Here is a 15,590-nt window from a genome sequence, read left to right on the forward strand (position 1 = left end):
CCCCCTCCACCCTCATCTGTCCTCAAACAACACAGTTGTGAATTAGGGAAAAATTTCTTTTGATGGACTGCTGGTTGGTGCAAGTTTGAACAAGCATTATATCTACTGTGTAAAGAAAACAAAAATGGAGAGGTAATTGAAGGTTATTACCTGAGTTATGTACAGGCCTGATACTCATGAGGATTTCAGTTTTGCTGAATGGTGAGACAGATTAAAATACTTCAGAAGCTGACTCCCAAAAGAGAAAATGTTTCACACAATGTCATTACAAAAAGAATGTAACTCTTCATTACTGTTATAAATCCCATTAAAACAATTTCCTCCCTCATTTGAGTATGCTGTTTTTCAAAAGTAAGTGTAACAAGATGGGATTTTTGCCTATTAGACTGAGTTTCCCTGCTTACTGTTTAGATGAGTTCCAAATGTATGATGCGTTCATCCCAACTTGGAGTATCTATACTTGTAATTCCTCCACACATTGCAGAGCAGCTGGTAAGAGTTGAGACAGCAGCCCTTGCTATCTAAGGGAAAGCTGTAGTGTTTCAAGCAAGCATTGCTTATATAAGTTTTAAGGTATATCAGAGTTCCCTTAGTTTTTCCATGGGATACAATCCTTTGACCTCTGTCTTCACTCCATTTTCAATTAGGCTTTTGTATTTTACATGTTGTGTAAGGTATGGATAATCATATCCCTGAAATGGGAGACGTGCTACATTTTAAGATATATGTTGAAGCTATAGCACAGAATACACATTTATGAATGTGAACATGTATGTGTGTGCATGGTGTGCAGGCTCTACCAACAGTTCCTTTCTGAGTGGCATGTTGGTATACACAGTTGTGCTCACAGAGTCAGGCCTAATCCTAACACAGCAAAGCATTCAGGTTGCTCCTAAGGCTATTTTAACAAGGGACTGTAGATATCAGTTGTCCATATTCTTGTAGCTGAGGAATATCTGGGCTATCCTTTAATCTTTCTTTTAATCTTAGCTTTAAGGGAACAATGTGATGTTCTCTTTCCCTATAACTTTGTCCAGCAGCAAGTTTCTTCACAATGCAGACAGCACACAAGATGCTGTGTTTTAAGAGAGCAGTAGGTCTAAATGCATGGAAGGCAGGTATGCCTTGTGAGAGGGAAAGAGCATTAGGTCAAGGTGTACACTTCACACCATGTGGCACCATCTCAGTGTGGGAACTTGTAACTGCTGTGGGTGGTTGTGGAGGTCAGTGCTGCCTGATGTGTGGTGATTGATGCGCCTTTGGTGAGCAGCATGTGGGCTGCAAAATGGCTCGAGTCAGAAATCGGGAGCAGTGGTACTTCTTTTCATAGCGGGAACAGGTATTTCTAATCTCGACAGTAAGGCAGAACAGATCAATGGCAGCCTCTCTGTTTGTAGGTATGGCAGTGCGTTCATGGAAAATTAATAGCAAGTGAAGAAATTCCAGAAAGTGCCTGTGGAGAAGCACAGAAAATTAATTAAAAGCTGAAAAATTTCAGGCCACAGATAGGGCAGATGATGTAAGAGACCACCAAGTGTGGAAAGATGTTTTCTTGTCTTTGGATTTTACAACCTAAACTCAAAGGCCTTGTAGAGAAAAAGCCCTCAAAAGGAAAGCAGCTGGATCTGGCACCCGGAAAGAATAAATTATGTAACTGGGGCTCTGAGGGGGGATTTAAAAGACAACATGACGTGTGGGGAGAAATGGAGGATGGGGAGGTGGCATAAAAAGGTAAATTCAAGCCTGAAAAAAGGCAAAGCAGTTTGAAGTATATCCTGTGGAGAATGCGGAAGAAAGGTACGGCGCAGGATGAAGAACTTGGACTTCACAAAAAAAGGAAGAGAAAGCAGTGAAAGGGAACTGATGCCGTGTGTGTCCTGGCCAGTGGCAGGGAGCAGAGGGAGTGGGGCTCCACAGAGGAGGACCTGGGAGCTGAGGGTGACCCCACCATAACTGTTCCTTTACTAGTGAGGATAACGGCTCCAGGGAGGCAGAACCACAGAGCTAAACATCTTTCTAAGGTGGCCAGATTGTGAAGATAACAGTATTTATAGACAAGCTCTGCTCATTTAACCTTAACATGGTATCCATGTTGGACAGGGTACTGACTGGCTGGAAGCTCAGCTTCCTGTTTACCACCATGTCATTGCCTGCACTGTTTTTGACCTGCTTCTGTTTTACTCAGTGCCCCTCATGTAAACTGGTAATATACATGTCTGTCTTAGTTATACAGTGATTTGAAGTCTCATAAGAGGAGTAAAAAATCATTTGTAATCATGGGATTAGTATTGGCATGCTGGAGCCAGAATAGGTACTGAAAGACTATGCCTACTTAATAAGCTGCTTAACTAACTCAGTAATTTTTGGGCTATAGAAAAAGGTTGGAGATCTGCACATGTAATAATTAGGAAGAACATAAATGTCCAAATAATTCAACTGTTTTTGCAAGTCCAGAATCTTGGTATGTTGCCTGTGCTAGTTTTATTAGATTGCAATTCATCTGATGCTGGAAGGCAGACATGAAAATCTGTGGTATTATAAAAAGAAATGACTGAGCCAAATATTTTGCAAGAACAACGTAAGCTTTGAAAAGAAAATCCCAGAATAAAATCAGGCAACCCATCATGTGCGTGGCTTGAGTCTATGGTGTAAGGAGGGAACCAGACTCCTGCATTTATTTAAGTCTGCTTACTACATAATTCAGGGCAGTGGGGTGAACTGAGGATGAAGCATTAACTTCAGCATGGAATTTTTATTCTGATCAGTGGAGCCTAAAGTTATTAAAAGAACAAACACAATTATGACATCCTAGGGGACTGGCACACTTATAAATCTGTGTATGGTGCCTGTTTCAAGCAAAGCATCTAGGTATGGATCTGTGTACTGCATACTTGTTATTTTAACTAGGTTTGCTGCAGCTGTTGCTCTGCAAAGAGCCATTTAACCCTCAGGGGGAAGAGGAACTGTAGAAATCCTCAAATTAATATCTATTAAGGAAAATAACTTTTAAATAAATTCATTGTTTATGTGGTTAAAATTCTTATCTCTTGAATAAGAACAAAGAGCAATCTCTTTGCTAGTTCCAGACCTTTCTAGCTCCCAGCTAGTCAATTTATAGCACCATAAAAAATTAAATAACAGCTTCCTCTTCCTCTAGTCCTTCAAAATGATGAGAGTCTATTTTCGTGATTGGGAGGGATGTGATTACTTTCTGAAGAACAGATGCCTGTATTCTTTAAATTTAACCAGTGTATGTGATTTTCAGATTGGCTTTTATGTAAATATTTTGAACATTGGGTATCTCAGCTTTACCTATTTTGTGTGCACAGGAATGCTGGAAGTTCCAATCTTTCAAGTGCCTGCCAGCAGATTGTATATGTTATATAAAGGGCATTAGATTTCATCTGACAGCCTCAACTTCACTGTTGTCAGTGTAGAGTACATTGTAGCTTTTGGAGGTGTCAGCAGAAGAGCAAACAAATAAACAAAACAGAAAAATAGCACAACAAAAGAACACATCAGGTCCTTATCTTCCAAAAGAATAGGCCATTAACTCTTGAGAGGGCTCTCCTGGTATATTAACAGCCTCCAAAACAGTTGGGCCTCACCTCAGGCTCTTCCTGGCATTGAAGTCCCTGTTTGGGTGTGCTGCTCTTCCTCTTTGTTCCATGCCTGTGGCTGAGGTTTCTTTCCCCTCCTGTTCCACTCCAGCTCCCTATTTAGCCTACTGGGAACCCTACTAAGGTTTCCTCTTTTCACATCTCCTTCTCTCTTCTCTCTTAGTGGTAGCACCATCCAAACAACTGTCAGCCGGTTTCCAGGCGAACATATTTTTGCATGTCACTACATCTCATCACTGTGCCTTTACCAAGTCACTCCTGCTGTTCCTCCTCCAGTTTCTCTTCAGCCCTCAATTTCCTCCTGTTCTGCATGAGTTCATTGTCATATGCATAGCTGAAAGTGGGCAACTTCCAGCAGTGACCTAAGATAGTGTCTGTAATACCCACAGATGAAAACAAAATTGGAAATCTCTGTAATCTGGGAGATGGTGAAAAGAGAACTCAGTTCTCTCACATAAGTAATTCACCACATTTTAGAATTTTTCTAAGTTATAGAAAGTAAAAATCTTGCAGGTACATTAAGAACAAAATAAAGCATAGATGTGTTAAAGAAAGGTTGTGTCAGATTAATCTGTTAATCTCTTGAGACAACAGCTGGTTTCTCAGTCAAGGAAAATGGAGCAGATAGTGTCTGTCTTGACTTTAGTAAACTGCCACCAGGGAGACACTGCACGAAGATCTGGATTAGTAGAAGAACTGCAAAACCGATAAGAAAATGGCAAGAGAGGAAGCAGATTGTGTGAAAAGGGCAAATATTGGACCAGAGAGTTCTTTACACACCAAAGATTTATAAGATTTTCATCTTAAAAACCTTGCCACAAATGTTGAGAGCATCCCTGTGACATTTGTCATTGAAACAATTTAGGAGGCCCCCTGTGGAGAAGGCCTGGAAAACTGTACATGGAAAAGAGGGATCTAGAGATTATTATTGTTCACAACAATAATAATAATAAAGATGAATAATTATTACTAATTACTAGTAAGTAATTATTATTAATAACTGAATTTCCAATGTAGGGCAACAAAGCAGTGAAGGGTCTGGAGTGCAAGTGCTATGGGAGCAGCTGAGGAAACTGGGATTATTCAGTCTGGAGAAGAGAAGGCTCATAGGAGACCTTATCTCTCTCTACAGCTGTCTGATAGGAGGTTATGGTGAGATGGGGATCAGCTTCTTCTCCTGGGTATCAGAGACAGACGAGAGGGAATGACCTTAAGTTGCACCAGTGGAAGTTCAGGTGGAGTGTTAATAAACATTTCTTCTCATGAGGACGGGTAATGTATTGGCACAAGCTGCCCAGGGAGATGATGGAGTCACCATCCCTGGAGGCATTCAAGAACTGTGGAGATGTGGCTCTGAGGGATGTGGTTAGTGGGCATGGTGTGGATGGGTGAGTGGTTCAACTTGATGATCCTAGTGGTCTTTTTCAACTGTAATAATTCTTTTAACTATAACCTTCATTATAGCAGCATGCAAAGTAACATCATGAAGGTACAGTTTTGTTGGTTGGCCTGAGTCAGTCTAAGCAGTGAACATCCTAGAAAAGTACTTCTTATTGTTTGCCCCTTACTACACGTTTTTATTCCTGCCCGTGCCAACGTGCTGACAGTGCTCAGATGGCCAGCAGGATGAGCAAAGTCAGCAACTGACATTGCAGGGCTCATTTCTAGCCAGTTCAGCCCACTGGTACTAGCAAAGGAATGGAAAACACCCAACTGGGATGATATGAGTATGCCCGTATGTGTGTCTGCAGTATGATTATGCACACAGGGGATTTTAGTAGAGATAGCCCTGCACCTGCTGCTACAGTCCCATTCCCAACCAGCTGTTTAAACAGTATCTGGAACAAATTTTAGAGTTGTTTTTCCGCTTTACTGAGGGATTGAATTGAACACAATTCGGAGTCAAAAGGAAAGGAATAAATATGCTTCTGCATCACCTTAGGCTGCCTCTGATTTTCCCAGTCTTTGCATTAAGGACAGAATAACTCACAGGAGAAGGCATTTAAAATGAATAATTCTAAGTAACAACTGTTTCAGTATGACAGTGCTTCATTACCTGTGCTTCTTCCTTTCTATACAATCTGATGAGTTTGTCTTGTTCTGTCAAAATAACAAGCAATTTTGTTTCCCTTCACAAGAATGAATAACAACAAACTAAAACCTGTGCCTAATGCTAGCAGTGCTAGCAAAACATAGGTGCATAAAGTCACTTTTCAACAAAGGAAGAAATCAGGCGCTATCCTTGAGTCCATATTGGTGCCAAAATCAGTCAGTCTGTTCTTCCCCATTGATATTTCTTGCTCTGTTGCTAGAAGCCTTATTTGAGTACAAGTGTTTTACTGTGTGATCTGGTACAAAGTCGAAAGGCAACATGGCAGTCCTCACTGGTAAGATACCTAGTGAACCAGCAAAACTGCAGCTTACCAAATCACTAGCCAGCAAGCAATGCATCTGCTTTTTGCCTGTTGATTCATTGTTCAACCCTTTTCAGAAGGCAAACAGATGAGCTCTGCAGTGTTGCAGACTTCCAGGTATTTCTCAAATAGGGCACATTCAAAAACCCAGAGGAAAATGCAAATAAAGAATGGATGACTGTGATGCAGTTCACATCTAAGAGGAAAGGTCACTGTTTCATGGATATGTGCGTATAAAATAAAACACTGTGAGGTATAAGAGTTGTCAGAGTATACAGAAGCATCACAGGACTTCTGATAAGGAATCAAGTTCAGAAGCTGGAATTACTGTCTGCCTGCTCTTCTGCATTAAGTGTGTACCAGCTTTTTAAATCCCACGTCTCTCAGTCATCTATAGTGTGCTCTTTATTAAAAAGTTATAATAACTATAGCATTCACACATTAATCTTGATTGCCCCTATACACCTTGTCTGTTCTTGAGAAAGTATAAAATCATTTTCTATTACACAATTGAAATGCAAAAATTGTTGAATTACCATACTAGTGCACGCAATAAACATATGATGCTACATAGGGCAGTCTGTAACCGATTAGAAAATAAATACCAAACCCCAAAATCACAAGGTATTTGATTCTTGCATCTTACAGAGTTAAGGTTCTCTACTGAATGTTGTAAGTGACATTTCATTACTTCAGATTTGCAATGATGAATAATTTTATATGCCTTTGGCCTAGGAGAAATATTACTAACTAGCTCATGATTCATTTGTTATGTTGTTGGGGTTTGTTTTTTTTTGTTCGTTTGTTTTGCTTTGTTTCCTAAGGGATGCCTGTCTAGACTAAAAATGTTTAAACCAACTCTTAGTAAAGGTAATTAATTTTTCCCAGAGTACAAAATATAGAGAACTGATAAACAACAGCTCCTAGATACTGAAAAACACCTCTGGCCAATAACAGAATTATGGGAGCATAGCTTTATTTTATTTGGCACTTTTTATTAGTTGCTTTCTGTGCTGTTATTAATCCTGCTTAGTGACCTAAGGCTGGATTCCCACATTGACAATATTGCAACTCTAATGAAATCGTTAGACATATAATTTATAAAGCCTTGTGTGTGAGGAAGAATGTACAAGTGGGGTTGGTTGATTTAAACAAAAATAATGAGCTCACCTATACATTTAAATTGGTAAAAAGGAAATCTTGGCCTAAGCAATATGGACTAGATGATCTTGTAGGTCCTTTCCAACCTAATGAACCTATGAACCTATATTGGTGTTTCATATTCTTAGTTTTTACATAGTTAATTCCTTATGATGATTCTTCTGGGTCACTAGGAAGCAGGCACGTGTTGGCATGTGTTACCTTTATTACAGTTCCTTAAGCTGACTAGGAGAATGTGTTAGGAATGTGCTTGTTTGTTGAAGGAGAGGTAGAACTTAATATGCATTTACCGCATCCTTGATTTTATTATGGTGGACAATTTTGATTGATTTTTTAATCAGATTGTTTAGAAAACTCATCATCCATGCCAAAGCATGTTTGTCTGAAGCTGCGATTCGGAGATGTTCAGAATTCGGATAAAGAGTGCGGAAATAGCATTTTGAAGAAGAACCATTTTGAAAGAGTTAAAATTAATCAGTGTGGTAAATATATTTATGTAAGCACATCTTATATTTAAAATTCAGTTAGAAACCTGAAGTATTATCTGTGAAAAAAGGAATTGAACTGGAAGGAGACACTCATTTTCAGCTGGTTCTTTTTCACAGCACAGAAAAGAAAAATCCAGTTTCATACTTTTTGAAGTCCTGCTAGAGATTGCAGCTTGAATAGAAGCAATCATTAAACTGAGCTAACTGGATGAATGGAAACGAAGAAGTTAATTTACTTTACATCTGCAGAAACTTGAGTAGGTCCTGGTTTCGGATTGTTAGTTATTTCTTCCTAATGCTTGAATGGAACAAGCCTCAGGTTGGGCCTCAGTGTGTGCGCCACCATTAAATTATTCTGGACAGAGCTAAATGCCAATATAGAAGTTTAGGATGTACTCTTTCTGTGATAAGTTGGCTTTTATTTACCCTGACACATACCAGGAGAGCAATGATAACTTTCTGTAACCAAAACAAACTACGATGGGAAGAGCTTGGCTCTGTCAGTAGAACCACAGGCTAATTTAATTTCTGCTTTATTCTGTTTTATTTAAGAGATGCTGGGTTCAGAGGATCACAGAGTTGCATGTGACATTTTGTAAGGATTCATAAATTATGCAGGCAGAGTTGTGAGATTACAAAGGGCTGGAAACAACAAGTGCTTCCTGCATTATAAATGAAATGCTTTTTTACAAAGATGACATAGCTATATTAATTTTAAGGAGTATATATGAGTAAAGGAACAGTCCTATGCTGTTTAAGACATTAATAAGAAGAAACTCATTTTCAAGATTCTACATCTTCTTCCTTTTCCAGCAATTTTAAGTGTTTTTTTTTTCATATGTTTTAGCTTCATGTGCAAGTAACAAAGGGACAAATCCTGTATCAAGGTTCAGATACAGAACTATTAATTGTCATCATTTCTATCAATGGAAAATTCAGCTTGTTCCCTGCTGCCCTACACTGGTAGGCAGCAGCTAGGGTGTGCTGTCATCTCTGAGCTCTGTAGTCTAATTGGAGTATCTAATTGGAGGCATGGCCCCTGAAATAAAGATGCTGTTATTGCATCCGCTGTCATTGATGCAGTGGCTTGAACCTGCCACATGGATGCAGATCCTTCCCCTTTCCTCCTGGTGGGTGTACTGACCAGAAGCAGCTCTGGTGTGACTCCTGGAAAGCCCTTCCAATCCCCTGTGGTCAGTTTGTCTTGGCTCCATCTCCTCGCCTTTCTTTTGCTGTGCCTTCTGTGGAGAGCGCAGCAATCCTGAGGCTTTCCAGGGATATGTCAGTTTGATTTAACACAGAAGTGTCCTAGGACATGTCATGCATGAGGAGGAGGTTGACCATGGCTCTTGGGAGCATCTCTGAGCAGCTGCTCTTTTTCAGCTGTTCTTCCAATAGGATTGTGCAGGAGTGACTGTGGGCTGGCATCCTTACTAGGAGGAAGAATCTACTGTGTCCCCTTGGCACAAAGCAAGCCTTACTAAGTGGGGACACAGATACCAGAATGACATGTGAGGTGCATGTGAGGGCACCAGGATCTCCTCTGGACTTAGTTGGAAGGTGCAAGGGTTAGGTGATGAGTTGGTTTATGGTTGGTTGGAGAACACAGGGCTGGAGGAGATGACAGTAAGTGGAATAATAAGAATAGTGGAGCATTGTGAATGAGGCAGCCTTTCAATGGAAGGTTGCCTCTCTTAGAACTTGTTGACATTTGCATGGCATGCACATTCTTTTTTGTTGTTGTTGCACATAGGTGTTTTGGTGCCCGTGAAGTGCATTACACAGTGATTTGCTTATTTTTCTGCTCATGCTCTTGGTTTATTTGAAGGAGAACGAAGCTTAATGGTTTTCATGTTTCTATAGATAAAACTTATGCAAAGTACTCATCCCTGGAACTCTTATTTGCTGCTCTGTTTCTCCTTGGTAATTTGAACATATCCCTTTCTTCCAGCAGCTTGGATAAGGCTCAGCCAAGTGAGAAGGGATATCCAAACATGCTGAGGTTGGGAATGTTCTGCAAGGACAGCCAGTGAGGCTGTGATTCACATCTTAAACAGGGCAGTATTCTCTGAGGCAGCTGAAGCCTCAAGGAAGCTTAAGCATTAGTGACCCTTAAGGGATTAAAGAGAGTTTAGATTTTTGCAGGCATTTCACTAATGAAATTACACGTTTTTAGTTTCATTTCACTTGCAAGGCTATATACTACTCTGAAAACATCTTTCCTGGTTACAGCGGTATGTGGATAGCTCAATTAATGTCACCATCCACAAGGAAGCATAAACAGCCAAAGGCACAAAACGCTGTGCCTGTGTGGCTTTCACAGCATCAGGCAGAAACTGTTAAAGGGATGAAAATGACTTTTCCTTTCTATGAGACGAGGAAGCCCTTGGCGCGTTTGCACTTATGGCCTTTCTGCTTTACTCCTAATAAGGCTTTTCACTGAGAGCTGGCCTAAGATAACCTGCTTTTGCCATGTTTGCAGGCTCCTTATAAAATGTGCATACAGGCAATCTGGTCCTGCCACAGACCACAAAGCCTCAGAGTCCCTCTTCTGCCTCTGAAATAGACAGAATTCGGTGACAGAGGGAACCCAGGTCCAGGTGTTGGTGCATGAGAAGCCTGTCTCCATCATTCTGTCACAGCTGAAAACAAATATAGAAAGCAGGATATATCTTAAGTATTACTACGTGTTATATATCACTTTTCCTTCATTGTATATATGTAACAAACTGAAATGAGAGTGATGTCTCTCAAGAGCAAGTGCAGCTGTTTCTGAGGTAACAACATCAGCAGTTTGTCAGTGAATTGCCATACAACGTCTTTGGAGGCACAGAAATGCATCAAAACTCGACTGGAAATCGTCTCAGCAACAGCATGAATTTACAGGATGCAGTAAGATACGGCAATGAGGGGAGAGGGAAAGAAAGACAACAAATGTGGAAATTGAGAAAAAAAGATGCTGGGAAATGCAGAAGAATGTCAGGATTCTTCCTCCTGCTTTATTTCAGGCATATCTGAAATTCAGCTGTGGCTGTGATGATCCCACATGATCTCAGAATGCATAATTTCCCCCTTGCTTTTCTGTCCTCTTGACTTCTGCTGGGAGCACTCCTCTAGCAGTGGAGGATGGCTGTCTTTGCAGCTCACTTCAGACAGAGCAAGCTGCTCTCAGACATACAAATGTGGTGAAGTGTGTCTGTATTACTCTAGCACAAGGAATAGGAATAGCTATATTTGTCAATGAGCAATTTGCCAGTTTACAGACTTCATAAAAGTCTGTTTTCCAAAGGAATAGTCTTTTAATGGAGATACTTACATTGAACCTCTGATCAGAATATTTTATTGAGACTCCAAGCTGATGTGAGAGCACGCTGTACGAATTTGCAGATTGATTGAGCAATCTATCCAGTAGTATGGAGAGCTATTATTTTAACTCAGAACTGAACAGAATTTGGAAACTTCTGGCATTTTTCAGATAACTGCCTTCTGATATTTCAGGATTTTTATCCAGTCGAGATGAACTATTGCATGTGAGAGAACATACAGTGCAAGATCCCAGTAATACACCCCGCTCAGATGGTCTGTAACTCTTATGCATCCCAAGGAAATTCTGCTTATTTTTTTGGTCTTCTGATTCATTTGTCATAACTTTTATCTGACCAACAACAGCAAATATGTAAGGTAAAATAAAAATCCACATAAAATACCTCCACTCTGTCCAGGTTAAAAGCATTATTACTTTCTGATGGCCTCTTGATGGTCCAGCGGTAGAAATACAATACCACAACCAAAGTACATTCTGTACCAACTACATGTTGTACTGGTAATGATTAATTTGCATACTTCATCAGAAAGTGTCATTGCTTGCTGTATTTTAAGCACTATCCCTTAAAGGTGTCATGATACAGAAAGTCTTCTGATTAGATTAAATGTTTAATCTAACTAGAGGATTTAACACCACACAGTAGCATCCCATAAAATCGGTGCTGGTGATGCACCACTTATTATGAAGATGGCTGCTGACCATACTACATTTTTGCTGTTTTAGATAACGTGAAAATCAACTGCTTTAATAGATAGCTCTATAGTTTTTACTAGCAGATGCTGATAATCCCTTCCTCCCTCTTTCTTAACCATGAAAACAGTTCAGGAGACAAAGTAAAATTTCATTCTTTTCATCCCCAATGACTCATTGAAAAGGTTGTAAAGAAATAGAATTCCTTGTCATTCTAACTTATTTTAGAACTTATTTGATACACTCTTTCCTGCTAGATAACACTTTTCTTCTGTAACCATGGCTTTCCCATTTATGAGATTTTTATAGTTCTTTTCTGAGATTTATCTTACGGCTCTGGCTGAAAACATTTTTTGTCTGGTTTATTTGAGTTCTAAAATGACCAAAGCAAAAGATGTCCAGTCTACAACATGATATTGCTCCTTCTGTTAAATAAAATACTGTATCAAAATTTTGAGTAGCTGCTTGTAGAAAAATAACTTTCATAAGAGAAAGAAACCAAAGGTGACAAGACGAAAATACTTACTGTACCAAGCTGTATTTTATCAGATGTGTGTGTTCACTCATTTTTGACAGCATATGATTGATCTTAACAAAATAAGGTTATGCTATATAGAAATTACTGTCGTGTAAAGGGTCTAGCTCTGGTGTCACTGAGGTCAACTGAAAGACTGCAGTTCTCAGGAATGTTTTAGCATTGGTGTTCTTGAATATTGTACTGGAAGCTTCGGACCTAAATAAAAAACACGGAGACTTAACTCTCAGCTAAATGAGCTGTTGAAATACTTAGCCACATTGCTAACTATTGCTAAGATACTATGCCACATTGTATGTGCAGTCAACCTATGTGGCTATTCCTTGAAACTTCTTCCTTTCTTCAGGAACAAGCACTGGAAATACTGCATGGAAGCAGTGATCTTGCACTGACTCCATGTGTCATATTTCTTACAGTGGCTGAATAAGCTCAAGCTGGATTTGTAGAAACTAGGGGTACAGAATTTAATTATTCTGTTCATGTTCCAGTTCCATCCTGGGAATTTTCTTTGCATGTTGCATTTTCTGTTCACAGACTGCTCAAGTTAGTGCAAAATGAATGAAAATCTTTGCTTGTTAAAGGTCACCAGAAAAGTGACAATAGGGTCACTGAATTAAGCTGCACCATGGGAGAAAAATGTTCTTGCTATCTTTGTTGGGTTTTGTGCTGACAGTCCCACCATCTCTAACTTTGCATATTTGACTTAATGAAAACTGAGGAATAAGCTTGATTCATCTTTATACAGTGCAGATTTGTACCTCTCTCTCACTTCTTCTGTCTATTCTTTTCCAATTCCTTCCTTTTTTCTGAGAATTAACCATCAATAACTTGTGTACTTTGATGCAGTTAGTAAGAAATTATGTGCATTTCAAGGCAGATTATAATATTCTTTGCCTGACCACAATCTTGGAGGTGTCCAAACTAACAAAATTGAACTGTATGTCACGTTAGCCTTTGGCTTCATGGAAAATTAATCAGGATCATCATTGACTTTACTGAATGATGTGAGTTTGGTGCCTGAAGAATAGGAGGCTTTTTTTTCTTTATTTCCAGTAAAAGTGCACAACCCCCTCCTATTATTAAGTATTGTCTACAGTATATAATCCCACGAACATAATGACTGTGTTTCTCCTTGCTCATCGTGTTAGCAAATTACAGAGTCTTAGGTGATTTGCACTGGAGATTTTAAGCCATGCGGCAGATGAACAGATGTGAAGTTCAGAAATTTCTTCTTTCCTTGCAGTAAATTTCACTGGATGGACGAGTAAAAGTGGATAAGAATAGATACTCAATAACTTCTTTATTCAGAGGGTGATGAGACTGTAGCACAGCTGCCCAGAAAAGCTGTGATGCCCCATCCCTGGAGCAGCTCCAGGACAGGTTGGATGGGGCCCGGGCAGCCTGAGCTAGGAGAGATACAGTCCTGCCCACAGCTGGAGGTTGATGCTGGGTGGGCTTTGGGATCCTCTCCAACTCAAGCCATTGAATGGTTCTCTGCTGCTCTTGTGTTGCCTCAGCAGTGTAAAGAGAGGACACCAATGGCATCACCTTAGGTAAAGTGATGCTGATTCGTGAGCACTGCAGAGGCTGGAGGTAAGGGATGGCTTCATGGATGAGGGCGTTCGTGCTGGGCTCTGGCTATCCTGATGTTAAGCTTTAGAAAATGGTAGCCTGCTGGGAGAGTTCAGTGCAGTGACCTTAACCCATGGGATGGAGTCAGGAAAATGCCAGGCTGTCTGGTGGCTTTCCTGAGCCTTTCAGTGGTTTGGGAAACAGATTTGTTTTGAAAATTCTTCTACTATAATACCTTAACTTTCCCTGACTGTATGACAGAGGCACTTCATGCTTATCACATAGGAAGTAGCTGAGGCTTTCCAATACTATTATTTTAAAATCAAAACTTAAGGACAAAATGTGACCATTTATGAGTTTTCCAAGCACCTCTCCTACCAGCATTAATTTCCCCCCTGCTGTTTCTCCTGCAAAACTCTTTTGCTTTTTCAGCATGGAGTACTTGTTCAGTACTGTGCTGAACTGTTGTTAGTTTGCAATAAAAAAGCCTCCATTTATGCAAATGATGTTGAAATGGGTTTGATTAAGTGATAAACAGTCACATTTCATGACTGCAACTGTTGGCTTTTTGTTTGTTATTTTACAGTTAGTTTTATGGATATATATGGCTTTACAAAATCCCTTCTGGCATGAATGCTGTAATACAGCACTCTCATAAAAGTGTTTTAAGAGTTTGGTAGGGCCACCAAGCCAGCTTCATAGGGAAAACACATATCTCCAGCACTATGGTGTCTTTTATCCCTTTGGTGGATCGTCGGTACAGCTCAAAATCTCCCTGTACCTAGCAGCTTATCTTCTGTTTAAATGCATGAAGCGATTAGGCTTTGTGCCCTTTTCTTTTTTCCCTCTTCCACTCTGCTTCTGGCACATTATTATTCTTTCCAGTAATGGTACAAGACCTCTAGAACCCAATAGTCCTCAAGAGCAATTACAAATATATTATTGTGCAATCCCTACAGACAGACTGAGTCAGTACTTAATTTTTGTATAGGTCAGCTATTGAGGAATGTGCTCGCTCTTGCTTCCTCCACAGTTTCCTAATAGGGCAGAAATATTTCTGTCCCCTGTGTATTTGTCCCGTGGCTGGAGGCTGGTCCTCTCTCAAGTCTGGAGCATCCAGTGCCCTCATAGGGTTGATAATGGTAATTAGTGGAAGATGTAAGGCCGCTATGGAGATTAATCAATGGGGAAACCTAGACAAGGTGTGATTATGGCTGCATGAGGACTGAATGAACGGAGTTTGACTGTACCTTTGTCTGACATAGGGTTTGATGACCTACATGCTTGTGCGGATCCTGGAGCTCCTGAACATGGATACAAGACACCCAGTGCAGGTGTTTTCTTTGAAAGCGTGGTAGTCCGGTTTCATTGCCAAGAAGGATACAGGCTTAATGGTACTTCAAAAAAACTTTGTGTGAGACACTTTAATGGCTCCCTGAGCTGGAAACCAAGTGATAAACCTGTGTGCCTACAAGAAGGTAAGTCAGTTTTCTTAAAGCAGTTTGCCAGTGTCCGTGCTTCTCGTTTGTATGTGTACCTTGTCCTTGTGTCCCAGCACAAACCACAGCAGGCTGGAGTCCATTTTACTGGATCTTATTTGGTACATACTGGAGTTCCCCATCCATAATCTCCATTCCTCCATTAAGTTTGTAATGTGAGAGGTTCTGTGTGCGTGCCCATGCACTGAAAGGGACATAAGGGAATCTTAAGAAAAAAAGCAATGTTCTCCTTTTACCTACTTACAAACTGATGCAGAGAGAAAGAACAAAAAATCCTCTGCTATCA

At 40.1% G+C, this 15,590-nt stretch overlaps 1 protein-coding gene across 1 annotated transcript in view; it reads left to right on the forward strand.

Annotated features, from left to right (window-relative positions):
• SUSD4 (sushi domain containing 4) overlaps window positions 1-15,590 on the forward strand; it is a 69,253-nt gene that overhangs the window by 23,845 nt on the left and 29,818 nt on the right. Inside the window, exon 2 of the mRNA XM_065732745.1 lies at window positions 15,071-15,283. Coding sequence (XP_065588817.1) covers window positions 15,071-15,283 — 213 coding nt within the window. The remainder of the gene's footprint in view (window positions 1-15,070; window positions 15,284-15,590) is intronic.

The sequence above is a fragment of the Cyrtonyx montezumae genome, unplaced genomic scaffold, assembly GCF_038088225.1.
Source record: "Cyrtonyx montezumae isolate F1298 unplaced genomic scaffold, pur_monq_1.0 scaffold_0, whole genome shotgun sequence".
In the NCBI taxonomy this organism is placed as follows: domain Eukaryota; kingdom Metazoa; phylum Chordata; class Aves; order Galliformes; family Odontophoridae; genus Cyrtonyx; species Cyrtonyx montezumae.